We start from the raw sequence: 15,374 nt of genomic DNA, 5'->3' as shown, positions 1-15,374 counted from the left end.
CTCTCAGCAATTGCTCTGACCTCTTGGCTTTTAACTCTGCAGTTGGCTCTGTGTTTCTTATTTAACAAGACGGTTACATCTACACTACAGCATACACACGCAAATATGCATTATAATACTCTCTCTCATACACACATGAAAACAGGAGGCAATAATGCCAGGAGTTGGCAAGGACATGAAGAAGTTACACACAGTAATAGAAGAGGGAGATACAATGGCTCTGACAGCAGTACATGTCTATAATCGACTTAAACCTTCACTGAAGTCTACACTCCAGATCCGTGGCTCATGATAAACAGACCTCAGTTAAGCTGTGTGGGTCTGACTTTGTCCAGTGAGCCTAGCTCTGTCCAATTATGACACAATCTAAAATCAAAACTAAAGGTGATCCTACAGATATGGAATAAAGCCCTGCTCCCTGGCACTCTCCCACTGGCTCATGGGAGCCCCTTCCAACCTAGGCATGCAGGGTCGCTCCCCATGCTACAAGCAAGCTACAGCCAATCTCAGCCAGGGTCCCTGGATTTAGTGCAGGTTTCCATTGCCTAGAGACAACATTAGATCCCACATACCACAGGTTTGATTCCCACAATGCACCCCTCAATTTCAGATATCAGCCGCAAGCCCCAGAGTCCTACCCGTGCTTCTAGCCAAGGACTGATGAATCTGGGTTCCCACAGTCCACTTGTGGATTCAGTTAAATCTGCCTGGATGGCTCACAGAACTCAGAGGAACGCAGCTCAGCTTATGACAGACAGATGAAGCTAGTACAGAGCCATCTCAGTGTGGGCCAAGCCTCTTCTTCGGTGCCCACCATCCTGAAACCTCAGGTCCTCAGCTACCAGCAAGTGAGGAAAACATCAAAACAGCATGGCCAGCCACGTGGAAACGTGAACAGGACAGTAGATCAGTGAAGACTGCCCACACCGGTCTGCTAGGATTCCTCAACCTTTCCTCCCTGAGGATGAGGGCAGTCCCTTATGAAACAGGGTGTCTCTTCTACTGTCCAACAGGTACAGGATGGAGAGGCTTTGCTCACAGGCCAGGCAAGATGTGAGGGTTGGGGGAGCCCGAAGAAGGTAAGGACACTTGCTGCCAAGTCTGTCGCCTAATTCAATCCCATATTGTGGAAATAGAACCCTGGCTCCTTCCAACTGTCCTTTGACCTCCACTCACTGGCATGGCACACATATACATACAATAAATACATCAGTGTATGTATGTGTGTATGATAAATTCATTTTTAAAAGAAGTGAGGGTGGCTCACTTGTGAGAGAAGCAGACGGAGGCGATGACTCGGGAGACCGCATGAAGGCAAACCATCAGAAGGCTCAGGAGCAGTGGAGAAGTCTGAGATTCCAGAGCTGATAATGCTAATTATAAACAAAGGGAGTGTGTGTGTGTGCGTGTGTGTGTGTGTATGTGTGTGTGTGCACGTGCTTATGGAGGCCAGGGGTCATGGGTGTCTTCACTCTTTCTCCTAGTTTTTTGAGAGTTTCTCAGTCTCTTTCTTTTCCCTGGTCCCCCACAGGCTAAGCTAAACTGACTAGCCAGCAATCCCCAAGGGCCTGCTTGTCTCTGTCCTCAAAGCTAGGATTACAGGCAGAGACTAGCACCCCCGGATATTTTTTATGTGGGTTCTAGGGACTGAACTCAGGTCTTGATACTTACACTGCCCATCTTCAGCGCAAGTTCTTCACATCAGAGAGAAATAAGTAGTATCAGGTGAAGCTGCTGTTCAAAACATTCTAACTTCACCTTTTGCTAATAGCCATTAAATGACTAGCTGTGAACCGTGCTTCCCTAGTGACCCAGAACAAAGCAGGACAAGTATCTGTGAGTCACTTCACATCCCCAGCCCTCCTCTTGGGCTTTACAGTGATAATGTGGGGCTTTGGACCAAGTTTCCTGTTCTCAAGTCACTGCAGCTCTGTACAGAATCATTGGTATCTGTGGCATGAGTCCAAGCTTGTAAGAGCGCTTGAGCTGGGCTGAGACATAGCTCAATAGGTACAGCTGCCCAACATGCATGAAGACCCAGAGTCAGAGCCCAGGGCCACATGCACTGGACGTGGTGGCACATGTCTATAATCCCAGCACTTGGGAGGTGGAGGAAGGACAATCAGGAGACCTAGTTCATTCTCTACTACATGGAGAATTGGAGGCCAATCTGGGCTACATAAGACCTGTCACAAAAAACCAAAACAAAACAAAACAAAAACTTCCTGAGCATCTGGCAGAGATCAGGCCCACACCCTTTCCCAGCCTCTCCTCCCAGTGTGAGCTTGCCTGGGGGACAATGGGAGTCAGCTGAATGCCAAATCTGGAGACATTCACCTTATTAGTAGAACAAAACCCTGAGAAACCACAGCCCCAGGGGTGGCTCCACCATTCAGGGCTCTTACCTGCCTTACTGCTGGTCTACATTATTTCCTACACTCCGCTAAATGAACAATAGTGGTATTCTCAAAACAGCAAAGTGAGGTCACCTGCACAGCAGAACATTCCCACCTCACACTGTGCAGCTAAACACAGAAGACCCACAGAGTGAGAACAACTTCTGTGGCCTGAGTCCACGGTACTCAAACCAGGCTTCAACCCAACCTCAGAACAGAGCATGGCAGACATGAAGGGAGAATTTCTGTCTCCTCTGTGTGCGTGTTTGTGGAGGCCGGGGTCAGCCTTGACTGTCATTCTTCAGGAGTCATCTGCTTTTGTGACACAGGCCTCTCACTGATCTGGGACTCGCGGAGCAGGGCGGGCTGGCTGTCCAGAGAACCCCAGGAAACTGCCCATCTCTGTGTCCCCAGCACTAAGACAAATGTGCACTATTGTGTCCAGCTGTTGGGTTCTGGAGATCAAACTCAGGTCCTTGTTGCAACACTTTGTCAGTGACTAAGCCCATGTTCCCAACCCAAGGGCAAATCTCAAAGTCACTCCTCAGTGCCATCATCACTCAGTTCAGGTATAGACCAGAAAGCTATGAGTATGCACTCCAGCATCCCCCACTCAGCTCTGCCCACCCAGACAGTGAGCCCATCAGCATTAAGAACAATACAGACAGCGGGGTGGTGGTGGCGCACACCTTTAATCCCAGCACTCAAGAGGTAGAGGCAGGTGGATCTCTGTGAGTTCAAGGCCAGCCTGGTCTACAGAGCTAATTCCAGGACAGGCTCCAAAGCTACACAGAGAAACCCTGTCTCAAAAAACAAAAACAGACAAAGAACAATACAGAGGACTCAGAGGGCCCTGAGAACACAGTCAATATGTAGCCATCCTGCAGGGCAGATTTGGGGATGGCTAAAGGCTATGCAGTTGCTTTGTGGGGGTGCTAAAAATGCCCTAACACTGTAAAAGTGACTGCCTACTCCCAAAGCACACCGAAAGCTACTCAATACTATACATCTAATATGGATGGAGTGTCTGAATATAAATTGTACCTGTGTGAGAATTCCAACACAAACAGCCAGAAAAAAGCCCGCACTCCAGCCCTGGAGGAGGTTGCCAGATCCCGGGATAGGGCTGTGCTGACCACAGAGATCAGGATGACTTGTCCTGAAGGTCAAGCTGCCATCTGTGCCAGCGGCATGCAATGCCAGGCAGCTTCTCGAGGTGCCTGTGTCGTGGTTCTGCAGAGGATGCCATGAGCCAGGTGACACACACCTGAGTACAACATGACTGTGTGGCTTCAGAGCTGAGTGGGTGGGGCTAGGACCTCATCTGGCTTCAACAGAGATCTCTCTTGTTAAGGCTGGGGTCTGGGGCGGTTCGTTTGGTCAGGATGACTGGGTTAGCTGAGTCTGGGGCATCAGTGAGGCCTTCCTTCCCATGCCTCTGTAAGGATGCTTCCAGAAAGGATTGACTCGGAGGGATGATCCATCACGAATGTAAGCAGCACTATCCCACCAGAAAGGGTCCTACACTGACAGACAGGAACAGGAGAAAGCCAGCTGAGTACCTGATCCACTGGGATATGAACAAGCAGCCTCCCACTCCACCACAACAGACTGCACCTCTCAAACCGAAAACCAGAATCAACGCTTCCCCTTTAAGGTGTCCAGCATTTGGTCACAAGAAAAGATGTGAGTGCCAGCTACCCATCTGCCCTTCACAGGCTAGGCTGGAGGTCTCCAAGCCACATCCCATTGGAAATTCAGCCTGTTCTCATAAGGATGGGTTCTGACAGCCAGTCCGCCAGCCCTGCTTCTGAGCTGCAGGGTATGGCACACTTGGCCAACACACCTGAAATGCCCTCTGGCCCTTCAGAGGTTTACCAACTCCTGCTCAAGGCCATCGGAGCTGTGCCCTCTTCATTTCTCCCAACTTCTCTGGCCCAGCAGAGCTGAGTGAAGTAGAGGGCTTGGAGGTGTCTGTCCCTGGGAAAGGTCACCTGTTTGCCTGTCATCGTAGGCTGTTACCTCACAGCCTGCTGGGACAGAACCTGCTTCTGTTCCCTACCCCTCTGTGCTCTGCTGATTTCCTGCAGGTGAAGCAGCACACACTACACATGATGTGGTCCATGTAAGCATGCTTTTATGGCTCAGTGTGTCCTGAGCAAACAGGTCACTCACTACCTCACAACAGACCCCTTCTCGGAGATGCTGAGTGTGCGTTATCAGAATGCTACTGTAGTGCTTTACAGACCCACTAGGTGGCGCTGCAGCACCACCCTCACGGCCCCACAGGGTCCTCCCATCCTGCAGCCTAACTGCCAATCATAGGCCTGGGAAGGAGGTGAGAACACAAAGCTTCCACACCAGCTACAAGGCGTATTTGGCTCTGCTCATGTCTCCTCTGTGCACAAACACCAAAAAGAAAAAAAAAAAAAAAAACACCTGCCTAAGTGACAAGTTAAAAAGAAACTCGGGACAATGGCTGACTGTAGTGCCTGTTAGCATACCAAAGCAAACACTGGCCTCCTGGCTCCTCTCAGCTCTTCTCTTCCTGACCTGTGCCCTAAACTTCTCCAGCTCATGGGCCTCCCTTCCCCCAGATTCTGGGCCCCATAAAAGCACTCAGGCCAAGAGTTCTCCTGCTTGTCTTCCTCTCTTGGCCTCTTCGGTCGTGTCTCTCTCTTGGTCCTCTCCTTCTCTTCCTCCCCCACCCCCAGGCAAGTCCAGTCTGCTACTTTCTCTCCCTGTTCTGGACTCTTCAGATGCCTCTGGCTGCACTCTCCCTCCTGTTTATAAAAACTTCCCTTCCACCACACCTGGAGCAGTCGTGTCCTCGTACACACGGACAGCTGTTAGTGTTGAGCCAAGGAACCCAAACCAGAATAGATGTCTGCAAGTGGGGGCAGCCTTGGCAAAGCTGTCTTTCCACAGGCTCAGGCTTGTGGGAGGGGTTGCAGGAAGGACCTGTCTTCGTGGACCCAGGGCTGGGGTGTGTGGCTCGCTTGCAGAGCACAATGCCCTGAGATCCATCTCCAGCACCCCAAAAGGCACTAGAAACAAGGCCTGCCTTCCTTCCCTCTCTCTCAGGAGCTTAGTCTGCCCAGGTTTATATGGAGGCACCTGGGCCAGTCCAGCTGGGACTGAGCCCTGAGTGAGAGTCCTGCACTCTCCCCAGCATCCAGGTCTCTGTCTCATAGGCCCAGAGAAGGTCTTACTTACTAGAGACTCCCATCGTCCTGTAGGTCCAGATCCCGGGCTCACTGGGGTCTACTCATCCTCCTCTGGTATTTTCTACCAAGTTCAGCCAGTCATCCGGACTGCAGCCACCCTCTCACACCTGACACCACAGAATCCCTGCCTCTCAGTTCCAGGGCCTCCTCAGCAGCAACAGGATCATATCTGGCCTCTGCCAGCCACACATTGACCAGTTCTGAATTCTGAACCTCCATACCTTGTCTGACCATAGCCTGTGTCTCCAATGCCACCTCTGTTTCTGTCAATATTCTGATCCGCCCCTTGACCCCACCCTGCATCCTGATGTAAAAGCCTCTTTTTAAGGAAAAACTCTGCCCCTCCCTACTCCCCACTCTCGATTTTCCTCCCATGAGGTGTACACTCTTGACCTCTCTCTTCTTCTCTCTCTTTCTCTTTCTCTTTCCTATCTCTCTCTTCATCTCTCTATTAGAATAAAACTCTCCATGTGGATGCAGCATTTGGGTTGTGAATTACTGGCCGCAGCCATCACGCCCACATGCCGTGCATCTGCTCAGCCCACTGCTGCATCTACCCAGCATGCTTCCTTGCATGTGTGGGATACCCTCAGGGGTCCCCTCACACAATAACTCATAACAGTTTCTCCCAGGATTCCTCATCCAGACCAATGGCTGGACAGTCTGCTCAGCCTCAGTTTGCAATGGGTCCAGGCCTGATGATGGCCCTCACACCAGGGTATTTGCAGAGCTCCCAGTGGGCAAAAACCAAAAGTCTGGAGAAACCTGTTTTCATTTGCTTCCTGTTGCTGTGATAACACTGTGACTTGCAGGAGGAGAGGATTACATGCCTTTCACGTCCATGTTGTAGTCCATCATGAAGGGAAGTGAGGGCAGGAAGCTGGAGGTGGGAGCTAAGCAGAGACCATGGCGGGCACTGCCTCCTGGCTTCTGTGCAGCCTGCTTTCTTACACAATCCAGAATCATGTGCCCAGGGGTGACACACCAATCATTAATCATGAAAATGCCCCGCAGACTTGTCCACAGGCCAATCTGACACAGGCACTTCTCAACAAAGGCTCCTTCTGCCCAGACGGCTCTAGTTTGTGTCCAATGACAGTGACAACAGTAATACCAACGAGCAGAACAGTGAACTCACGTCCCGAGTCTCCTTGGAAGTGGAGCTAATAAGAGCCCTGGGATGCTGTGGCCGGCCCTCATTTTCCCAGAGAGGCCAGGGAGGTGGGGAAGGTGGATGGGAGGAGGGAGCAAGAGGGAGATGAAGAGGAACTGGGAAGGGGGAGGGAGGGTGGGAAGAGAGGAGGGGGGTGCAAACAAGGGCTGGTGGGACCACTGTAAACAGCGCCCTGGGCCTCATGCTGTAGCTACAGTGGCCAATGTAAAGCCTTCACTGGTGCTACCTGCACATCTCCACACATCAGCACAGTGCCAGGCTCTTAACAGGTGCTGTAGAGAGGGGAACATGTTGGTCAGTAGATGACCGGCCTGGGGTGGACAGTAAGGGCCACAGCCACCACTGTGAACAGTCCACTCTGCCCCAGGGCCCTATGCTTTCAGTCCAAGCTCCTGCCTGCAGGAGGTTAGGCAGCTTCTCAGGAGAAAATGCATGACAGCTCCCTGAAGGGCAGTCAGCCAATGCTCCCCATACACTGGATCAAGAACCACAGAACCCTTAAAATCAACATGAAATAAGATCAGTCTGCACACTCACTGAAAAGGCAGGGTTAAACAGAACTGAAGTGACAGAGGGGAGGGAGGGCTCCGGAGGGGGAATCCCGCTTCCTTGTGTCCAGCCCCACCCAGCCCCTCCCAGGGTGGTGTCCTGTCTCTCCCTGGCCGCTCCCCTGTGCGCATCCTGGCAGCTGCTCTCCCCGCCCTGAAAAGGGGGGAGGGGCTGGAAGAACAACTTCTCTCAGCAAGTGAAAGAGACTGAGGCCAGGGGACAATTGTTACTAGGATTTAAGGACACTCTGTAAGTGTCACAGGTGTGCTGATCTGGCCACATCTGCAACTTAGAATTTTGGGATCCAGGCTAGTGCCCCCATGGGGACAGGAACTGGGAAGAGGCCCACAAAGGGGGTCTAGCTGCAGGGTCCTGTCTGAAACAGCTCTGCCAGCTTCCCTCAACTGCCCTTGGCTTCCCCACAGCCCAGCAGAGCCACCAGGGTTTCCTCCATGCCGAACAGATCCATGGATAAACAGGCAAACTGGCAGGCAGACAGACAGGCAGTGACAGAGTGAGCTGGCTAAACATGGAGCTGTAACAGAGAAGATGCACATTAAGTGAGTACTGACTGCATACTAAGCCTTCCTACTCTGCCTTATGTGTGAGCTCACTTAGTCCCTTCAGCAGTACAACAAACGGTAAAGAAAGGGATTTTAAAGGGATTTCCTCACCAAACTGAAGGAGCCCACTGTGTGAGCTACAGTCAGAACTGACAACACAAACAATACAGAAACCACAACATCTCTGTCAAAGCCCATCAAAACTCAAGTCTGACTCCAAGCAATCCCATTCAGACATCTAGGACATCTGCTGGGTGGAAGCAAGGGTCTCCCCAGCCCTAGAGAAGGATCTTCGAAGTTAGGAGTAGCCCACAGGCCTCTGGAGGGAACTAATGATATCAATGTTGGCTTTGGAGACAGTGAGTAACAGCTACCGACCACAGCCGTGAAGCCAGCTTGCTCGTGGGGAAAGGTCTCAACACAGATGGCTGTGAGTAGAAAAGGCAACAAGGTGTGTGAGGAGCTTCCTGAGGAGAGGGGGGCTCCAGCAGTGGTTCTCAACCTTCCTAATCCTGCAGCTTTAATACAGATCCTCATGTTGTGGTGACCCCAACCATAAAGTCATTTTTACTGTACTTCATAATGTTGCTACTGTTATGAATCATAATGTAAATATTTTTGGAGACAGAGGTTTGCCAAAGGGGCTGTGACTCCGAGGTTGAGACCCTCTGGGGTAGAGGGTCACATATGTGCTGTGGTGGGAACTCACTCCCAGGTGTATTCTTTTTCTGATATTTTATCACTATTTTATGTGAGGCACCTCAGGGTGAGGTACAGACTGTGGGACTGGCTAGAGTGGAAACAGGGGTCTATGTTTTTGCAAAGACAGGAGGAGAGAATACTGCAAGATCCTCCCGACTACAAGCAGGCGGGACTACAGCTTGGCGAATCACCGTTCTCCTTGTTATCTAGGACAGAAAACATCCCAGGGACTTCTGTGACCAGAGAAGGGCATCCTGGGGTGCTCTGGGGCTCTGTCTGCACACGAGTCACCATGTATCATGACTTTCTTCCCGGTGGTCTCAGTGCAGAAAGCTTGGACAGCAGAGCTCGAGGCAGAGGGCCCACATTCAAGCCTGGCTTCACCAGGGACCTGTAAGGCTTCAATTACGCTCTCCGTACTTCAGTCATCTGTACCTCATCTGTATATGAAGAGGGTGTAAGACAGACTTTCAAAGGTTGTCATGCTGCATGGCTCATGGCTGTAGGCTTCTAAGAAGGCCCCTGGTCACCCTGGCCTGCCTGTGTGATGCCTATCACCAGCTACACGGCACCACTGCTGGCCCATGAGTCACTGGGATTGGAAGGGGACCCCTGTGTCCTCTGAGGCTCCAACACAGAAACAGAGTGTCTGCCTGGTCTTGTTCTGGACTCCTCACTCCTGTGACAGGGTACACCTAGACCTCCAGGCCCCCAACAGCACACCCCTGCGGAGTAGGAAGAACCAGGTGCCAGGACTCAAGTCCAAGCCTGATCTCAGTTTAATTTTCCTCCATTATAACTTATTGCTTGCTTGCCTCCCCACAGGGCTTGAGGTGGGTGGAGGTTGTAACAGATGGCATGCTAATGAGAGCCACTGACTACATTAAAAGCCTGTTTCCAGGTAGAACTAACACCAGTTGGGAGGAAGATAAAAATATAACAAGTACTTGAGAACTACAACCCAAGTTACAGGTCAAGAATCTGATTTTTTGGGTCACCTAGAGGGCTCAGAGCACAAAGGGGTCTGCTGCAAGCCTGACAGCCTGAGTTCAATCCCTGGGACCCACACGGGGGCAGAAGAGAACTGATTCCCACAACTGACCTCTGATAACGCATGTGCTCATATTCAAACATACAGAAATATAAAACTGTAATTTTTAACATCTCTTTTATATTAAAAACCCTGTGGTCAGTGTCTTGTCCATCATCCCAGGGTCAGAACAGGAAGCAGTAGCTGTGCACAGGAGTGTTCGGTCTTTGCAAAGATCAGACTTGTGCTCCAAAATCAGCACAAGACTCACAGAAGGATCTCTGTCATCCGTTTCATCTACAGAACCTGACCGCTGTTAGGTCAGGGCGATCCACGGAGGGAAAGGATAGTAATGGTTCCAAATTTACAACTTTAGGAAATCCTAGGCATTCCCCCAGATTCTAGGCTGCGGCTTCTCATTGTGTCCACAAGAGATATCCCACTGTCCATTCCTTCCTCATTCATTCATGGTCAAGTAAGTATCTCTTAGATTGTGATTTTTCAAAGGGAGGCATTAAAATTAAACTTCTGGAATTACTAAATAATACCTGAGCTAAATCAATGAACTGTACAGGAAGGCCACAATGTTTTATTTGAGTGAGTCTGAGGGAGGTAAGATGCCACATTTGGTGGGTTAAGTTAGTAATAAGGGACAAGCTCCTCCTGCATCTGCTTTGAAGTAGGGGGGCTGGTTTGTTTTAATGAGTTCATGTGTATACATGCATGTATGTACATGTTCCGACGATGGCCAGAAGTCGTCAGCCTGTGTCTTTCTCAACTGGTTTCCATCCTAGCTTTTGAGACAGGGCTTCTCATTGGCCTGGAGGTCATGGATTCATTTAGATGAGTGGCCAGCAAGCCCCAGGGATGCTCCTGTCTCTGCCTCCCCAGTGCTGAGAAGTACGTGTCACCACCACACCTGGCCTTTATATGTGGGTTTAGGGATGGAACTCATGCCCTGGCCCTCAAGTGGTGAGCACTCTCCTGACTAAGCCATCTCCCAGCCCAAGCATGGTCTCCTTCAGGCAGGACAGATGCCAGAAGCTCCTGTCCCTGAGTTCTTGCTTGTCTTCAGAGGTTTACAGCCGCTCACACACACCCATGCTCACCTCTGGGCTTTGAGCAGAACCACTTCTCACTGAGAAACCCCAGAAATTAATAGAAGCCCAGCAAGAAGCTTGTCCTGAGCATTTATGGCCAAGTGTACTAGCATCATCAGTAAGACTGTAGGTCTAAAAAGTCATCAGGCTTAATATGATTTAAACATCTACAAACCTGAAATTGTTGGTAAGGGACAAGAAGAGGTCACACCTCCCTGAAACTCAGCAGGGTTTGGAGTGCACACAGGAACTAGATGGGTCATCCCACTGTCAGACTTGAGTCTATCCACTCAGAGGAAGTGAGAAGCCGGCAGCAGGCAGCAAGCAGCAAGCCAGAGCAGGCCAGCATAAGCTCTGTCGGGGTGTGGGGACCACAATCACAGGGCCCAGCTTTGGGTAGAGAAGACAGGAGGATGTGGGGGCAGGAGGAAGGAATGCTGACTAATTCTGTACTTTACATTCGAAAAATCCCTTGCTGTCCTAGGACACCAGCCTGGGCTCTAAGAAACGAGGATAAAGACTGTTTAAATGCAGAGGCTGAGGCAGGGTAACACCAATTCAAGGCCTACTTGAGCTACAGAGTGAGTTTAAGGTCAGCCTGAGAGTGTTAGTGAGACTCAATCAGAAAATAAAAATGATTAAAAATGGAAGTGGGCTAGGGATGGAGCTCTGTGGTGGGGCACTTTCTAGAAGGCATGATCCTCAGTACTGAAAAAAAGAGGAAGAAGCCAGGGTGGTGAGCACACCTTTAATCCTAGTATTCAGGAGGCAGGTGGATCTCTGTGAGTTCGAGGCCAGCCTGGTATACAGAGAGAGTTCCAGGACAGCCAAGACTTCACAAAGAAACCCTGACTCAAAAGAAAAAAAAAAAAAAAAAAAAAAAAAAAAGAGGAAGAAAAGGAAGGAGTGGAGGAGGAGGAAGAGGAAGAGGAAGGGGCAGCAGATGTAGCACAGATCTGGGAACAGGAGCTTTAGAGACAGACCTTACCCCAGCCAGCAAAGAACAGGCCTGTATCTTGCACCTGGCTTGTATTTCCAGTCTCCCCTGAACCCAGGAAAGGGTGTGTGTAAATAAGTAGCTTCCGGCGCCCTCCACGCCACCTGCCCGTCATTCACCCTGGTGACCCCTCCACGCCACCAGCGACTGACCAACGCTCAGAAAGAGGGTGAACCAAGTCCTCTGCTCTTTCCTCCCTCTGGCCACGCCACAAAGCAAATTCATAGAGGACACTCCCATAAACACACTTACCACATGAGTTTGTCCCAGCCAGTTCGTGGCAGAGTCCTAGCAAAGGCTGGGCCCTGGAGGGCTGCCTGAGCTGAAAGGCCAATGCCATGGGCAGACTCAAACTCCAGAGCGGACTCGGAGAAAAAGCGGTCCTCCATGCAAGCTTGGCCACAGCTCTGCGCCTTCCTCAGCAGTTTTGAGTTTGCTTGTTGGGACAGAGCCGGAGAGCCTGCACTGCTCAGGACGCACAGTGGGTTACGTAACTCCAGCAGCCAGGAACCCTATCACCTCATCTTATAAAAACACCCCAAACAGAAAAAGGCACACCCACAACACGACACCTCTCTGGGGTGGGGTGAATGAGGGAGCAGGGAGAAGAAGGCTTTGTGATGAGCAGCTAGTTTTGCCTAAAATGTAGAATAGAACAGAAAGCCACTGTTCTCCTCGGGACTCCCTGGGAAGTGAGGGTGGAGGCACCATGCCAGGCAGTGTCCCAGGGCTGTGCTTGGCAAAGCCCTCAGAATCTGCAAAGCGCTCTCAGGCATATTCAAGGTCTCCCAGAGAATGCGTTTGCATTTTATGTCTTTGTTGCACTGACCACTTGATAGGACTTTCATTTGGCAGGGAGGGATGGCAGAGGCTGAATGCCCAGCTCCTCAAATGTACCACGCTGCCTGAATTGGCACTGCTGTGTATGGGGCCACTGGCGGGTATCATGGGCATGAACTGTGGCTCTCAGTGGTCCCCTGGGACTTGCTACAGGCATCCCAACAAAAGACCTGGGGTTTCCACATCCTACAGGCGGGAAGCTCCCGAATCTTTCCACCATTTCTTTGCCCTCAGCTGTCACGCTCTGAGACTGGCTGCATTGGCTAAAGTTCCCAGGGTCTCACTGGTGGAGTCGGCGCTGGAATCCCAGCTCTGGTGGTTGGGAGTGTTCTGATCTTCATCTTTCCTCTTCCAAAGCACAGAGCGGGTGGTCCTCAATGCCCTCCCATGTGCCCTGTACCAACTATGCAGGCAACCCTCCCTGCTCCTGTCTCCCTAGTCAGCTTACTTCCCTGGGTATTAAAGAACATGGACTCCAGATCACCTCCAGATGGCACTTACCCACTCAGGACTCATTCAGGGCTCAGACCTGGAGACCATTTCCTCTCACTTAGGCCTGAGACCCAGACAACATCCCCAACTCAGGGCTCAGAGCTGGACAACACTCCCCATTATGTTCACAACAGGAGACCCCACAAGGACGTCCATGTCCCAGAGCAGAGAACATATGAAGGAGATGGACCAAAGAGGCCAAGGGGAATCCTATTGGAGGCCTTTAGAGACAAGGTAAGGAACCTCCAAAAACTTAATGGCGTCAAACATCCCCCCCCACCTTCTCTCTAGGGTTAGCACTCACAGCAACTGGAGTAAGCTAGCTGGGCTGCCCTGTAGAGACAAGAATAAGGGCCTGTGGTCCCACTGGGATTCTCCCAAGGAGTTCCCAGCATGCTCCTCACTGAGGAGAAAGACAGATTGTGTCACATGGGTGTTTCTGGCGAGTGAGAGAGGGGTTAGGGCACAGGGGAGGACAGCGTTGGTGCCACACCAGAAGGAACAGGGAGAGAGTGCAGAGGCCCAGGACAGGGTGAAGCACACGTAGGAACCATGGCTGTCTCTGTGCCCTCAGGAGCCAGGCCACCCCTAACACACAGGAGGTCCTATGCCTAACTCAACTGATAACCGAGAACAAAGAGACTCTACTGGAAGCCAGTGTGTACAAGCAAAGTGTCCTAGGATATTACTTGAAAAAGGAGCAAAAAGCAAAACAAGACAAACAAACAAGGCAGACTTCTCAGCGGACTGTCCCTTGCTGCCGTGCGTACAGCAGCCCACACTGTGTCCTCTCACAGCTGTGCCTTGGTGCTAGCGCCAAGACTTGTTCCCCGGGGACAGGGCTTGAGTATAAAGTGCCCACACTACAGACATCCTCAGTGGGCTTGTGGCTACTTCTCCCTGTTCCTGGGACCCTGGAAAATACCATAGTGAGAACCACTGCTGAAAATGAGTGAGTACCAAGGCACACACAGTGCATGGAGTTCTTCCTGTATCCAGCACTGACAGTACATGTGGCTTCCATTACACCCGTGCAAGTCTGGAGAAACAGAACCTGAGAGAGAAAAGCAAGGGACTGAACTACACTGAGCACACATGATGGGCTGTGTGTGCTGTTTGGGGCCCAGGCTACTGTCCTCAGCCTCTGTGACAATTCTGTGACATGGCAACCCAAGCCACAGAATGACATTCCGGCCAAGCAGCTTCTGAATGGAAGGCCCTTGATCTCAGGTTCTTGTGCACTCTGGTGACTGCAACCTCCCTGTGACGGTTAATACTGTCACCTTGACAGGCTCTGGATGTGTCTGCCATGGGGGGGTTCTCCACTGGGTTAACTCAGGTGGGAAACCAATGCTAAGCGAGGGCCATTATCCCATGGGCTGGGGTCCTGGACTGAGAACCAGCGTTCATCTCTCTCCCTACCAGCTGCGGACACAAAATGCCCAGCTCCCCCACAGTTCTGAGTAAGCTTTCCCTGCCGTTGTGGACTGTTCCCTCAAAACTGTGAGCCAGAACAAGCCCTTCCTTCCCCAGGTGCTTCTGGCAGTTGTTCTATTATAGCAACAAGGGCTTGCTAATACATCCCAGACCCGCTCCTGGGGCTGCATCCCTTTTCAGGCGTGATGACTAAAGCCCCCTATTCCTCCCCAGCAGAAAAAAGGCCAGCATACCAGTGATGGTGCAGGCATCCCGGTACCCTCTGTAGCTGGGAGCATCTTCCACAGCCTCGCTCACATAGTACTCTTCAGGGATGCCCGGGCTGCAGGCTAGGACTGCATGGCTGCAAGCCTCAGAGATGGGTGTGGAGCTGGCCAAGGTGTCGTCGTGCAGGGCTGTGGCGTCCAGCTTGGCAGGTTTCAAGGGGAGGTGCCCACTGCCATCCGGGGGAGCCCCCGCTGCCGTAGTCAGGGGCAGTCAGGCAGATGGCCCCCGGGTGGTTCAGTGTACCAGTATGGCTAGCTCACAGGAATCTGCGGAACAATCCAGAGAGAAGGGTACCATTACATGAGGTCTGTGAATACATCCAGACAAAAATCTTTAAAATCAAGGCAGATGTGATTAGCACTGCAGAAATGGTTCGCCAGCTAACCAGGCCTCAGTCCAGACCAGCATGGAACACAGGCTCCAACACTGAATTCAGCCGTGGGCAGTATTAAACAAACAAACTGACCTCAGCTAGCAGGATGATGGCTATCCCGAAAGGGAGATGCCAGGCCAGGTACCAAGTCATGGTGGGAAGGGCACTGAGTGTACATTCTGAGAAAGATACATACTGCTGTGAGACGCCATGTGATGCGGTTATCT

General features: G+C 51.3%; 1 protein-coding gene across 4 annotated transcripts in view; it reads right to left on the bottom strand.

The window, feature by feature from the left end:
* Trak1 (trafficking kinesin protein 1) overlaps positions 1 to 14,984 on the bottom strand; it is a 104,254-nt gene extending 89,270 nt beyond the window's left edge. For 2 of the 4 annotated variants that reach the window (XM_036193995.1, XM_036193996.1), the window contains exon 1: positions 11,991 to 12,323. In XM_036193995.1, coding sequence (XP_036049888.1) covers positions 11,991 to 12,078 — 88 coding nt within the window. In that variant the 5' untranslated portion in view covers positions 12,079 to 12,323. Of the gene's footprint in view, positions 1 to 11,990; positions 12,330 to 14,740 lie in introns of those variants that run through there. The other 2 variants (XM_036193997.1, XM_036193992.1) reach the window with 2 other exon arrangements.
* Positions 14,985 to 15,374: the final 390 nt, after the last annotated feature.

The sequence above is a fragment of the Onychomys torridus genome, chromosome 7, assembly GCF_903995425.1.
Source record: "Onychomys torridus chromosome 7, mOncTor1.1, whole genome shotgun sequence".
Classification (NCBI taxonomy): domain Eukaryota; kingdom Metazoa; phylum Chordata; class Mammalia; order Rodentia; family Cricetidae; genus Onychomys; species Onychomys torridus.
The sequence above is the reverse complement of the archived record's forward strand: the minus strand, read 5'-3'. Positions and strand labels throughout refer to the sequence as shown.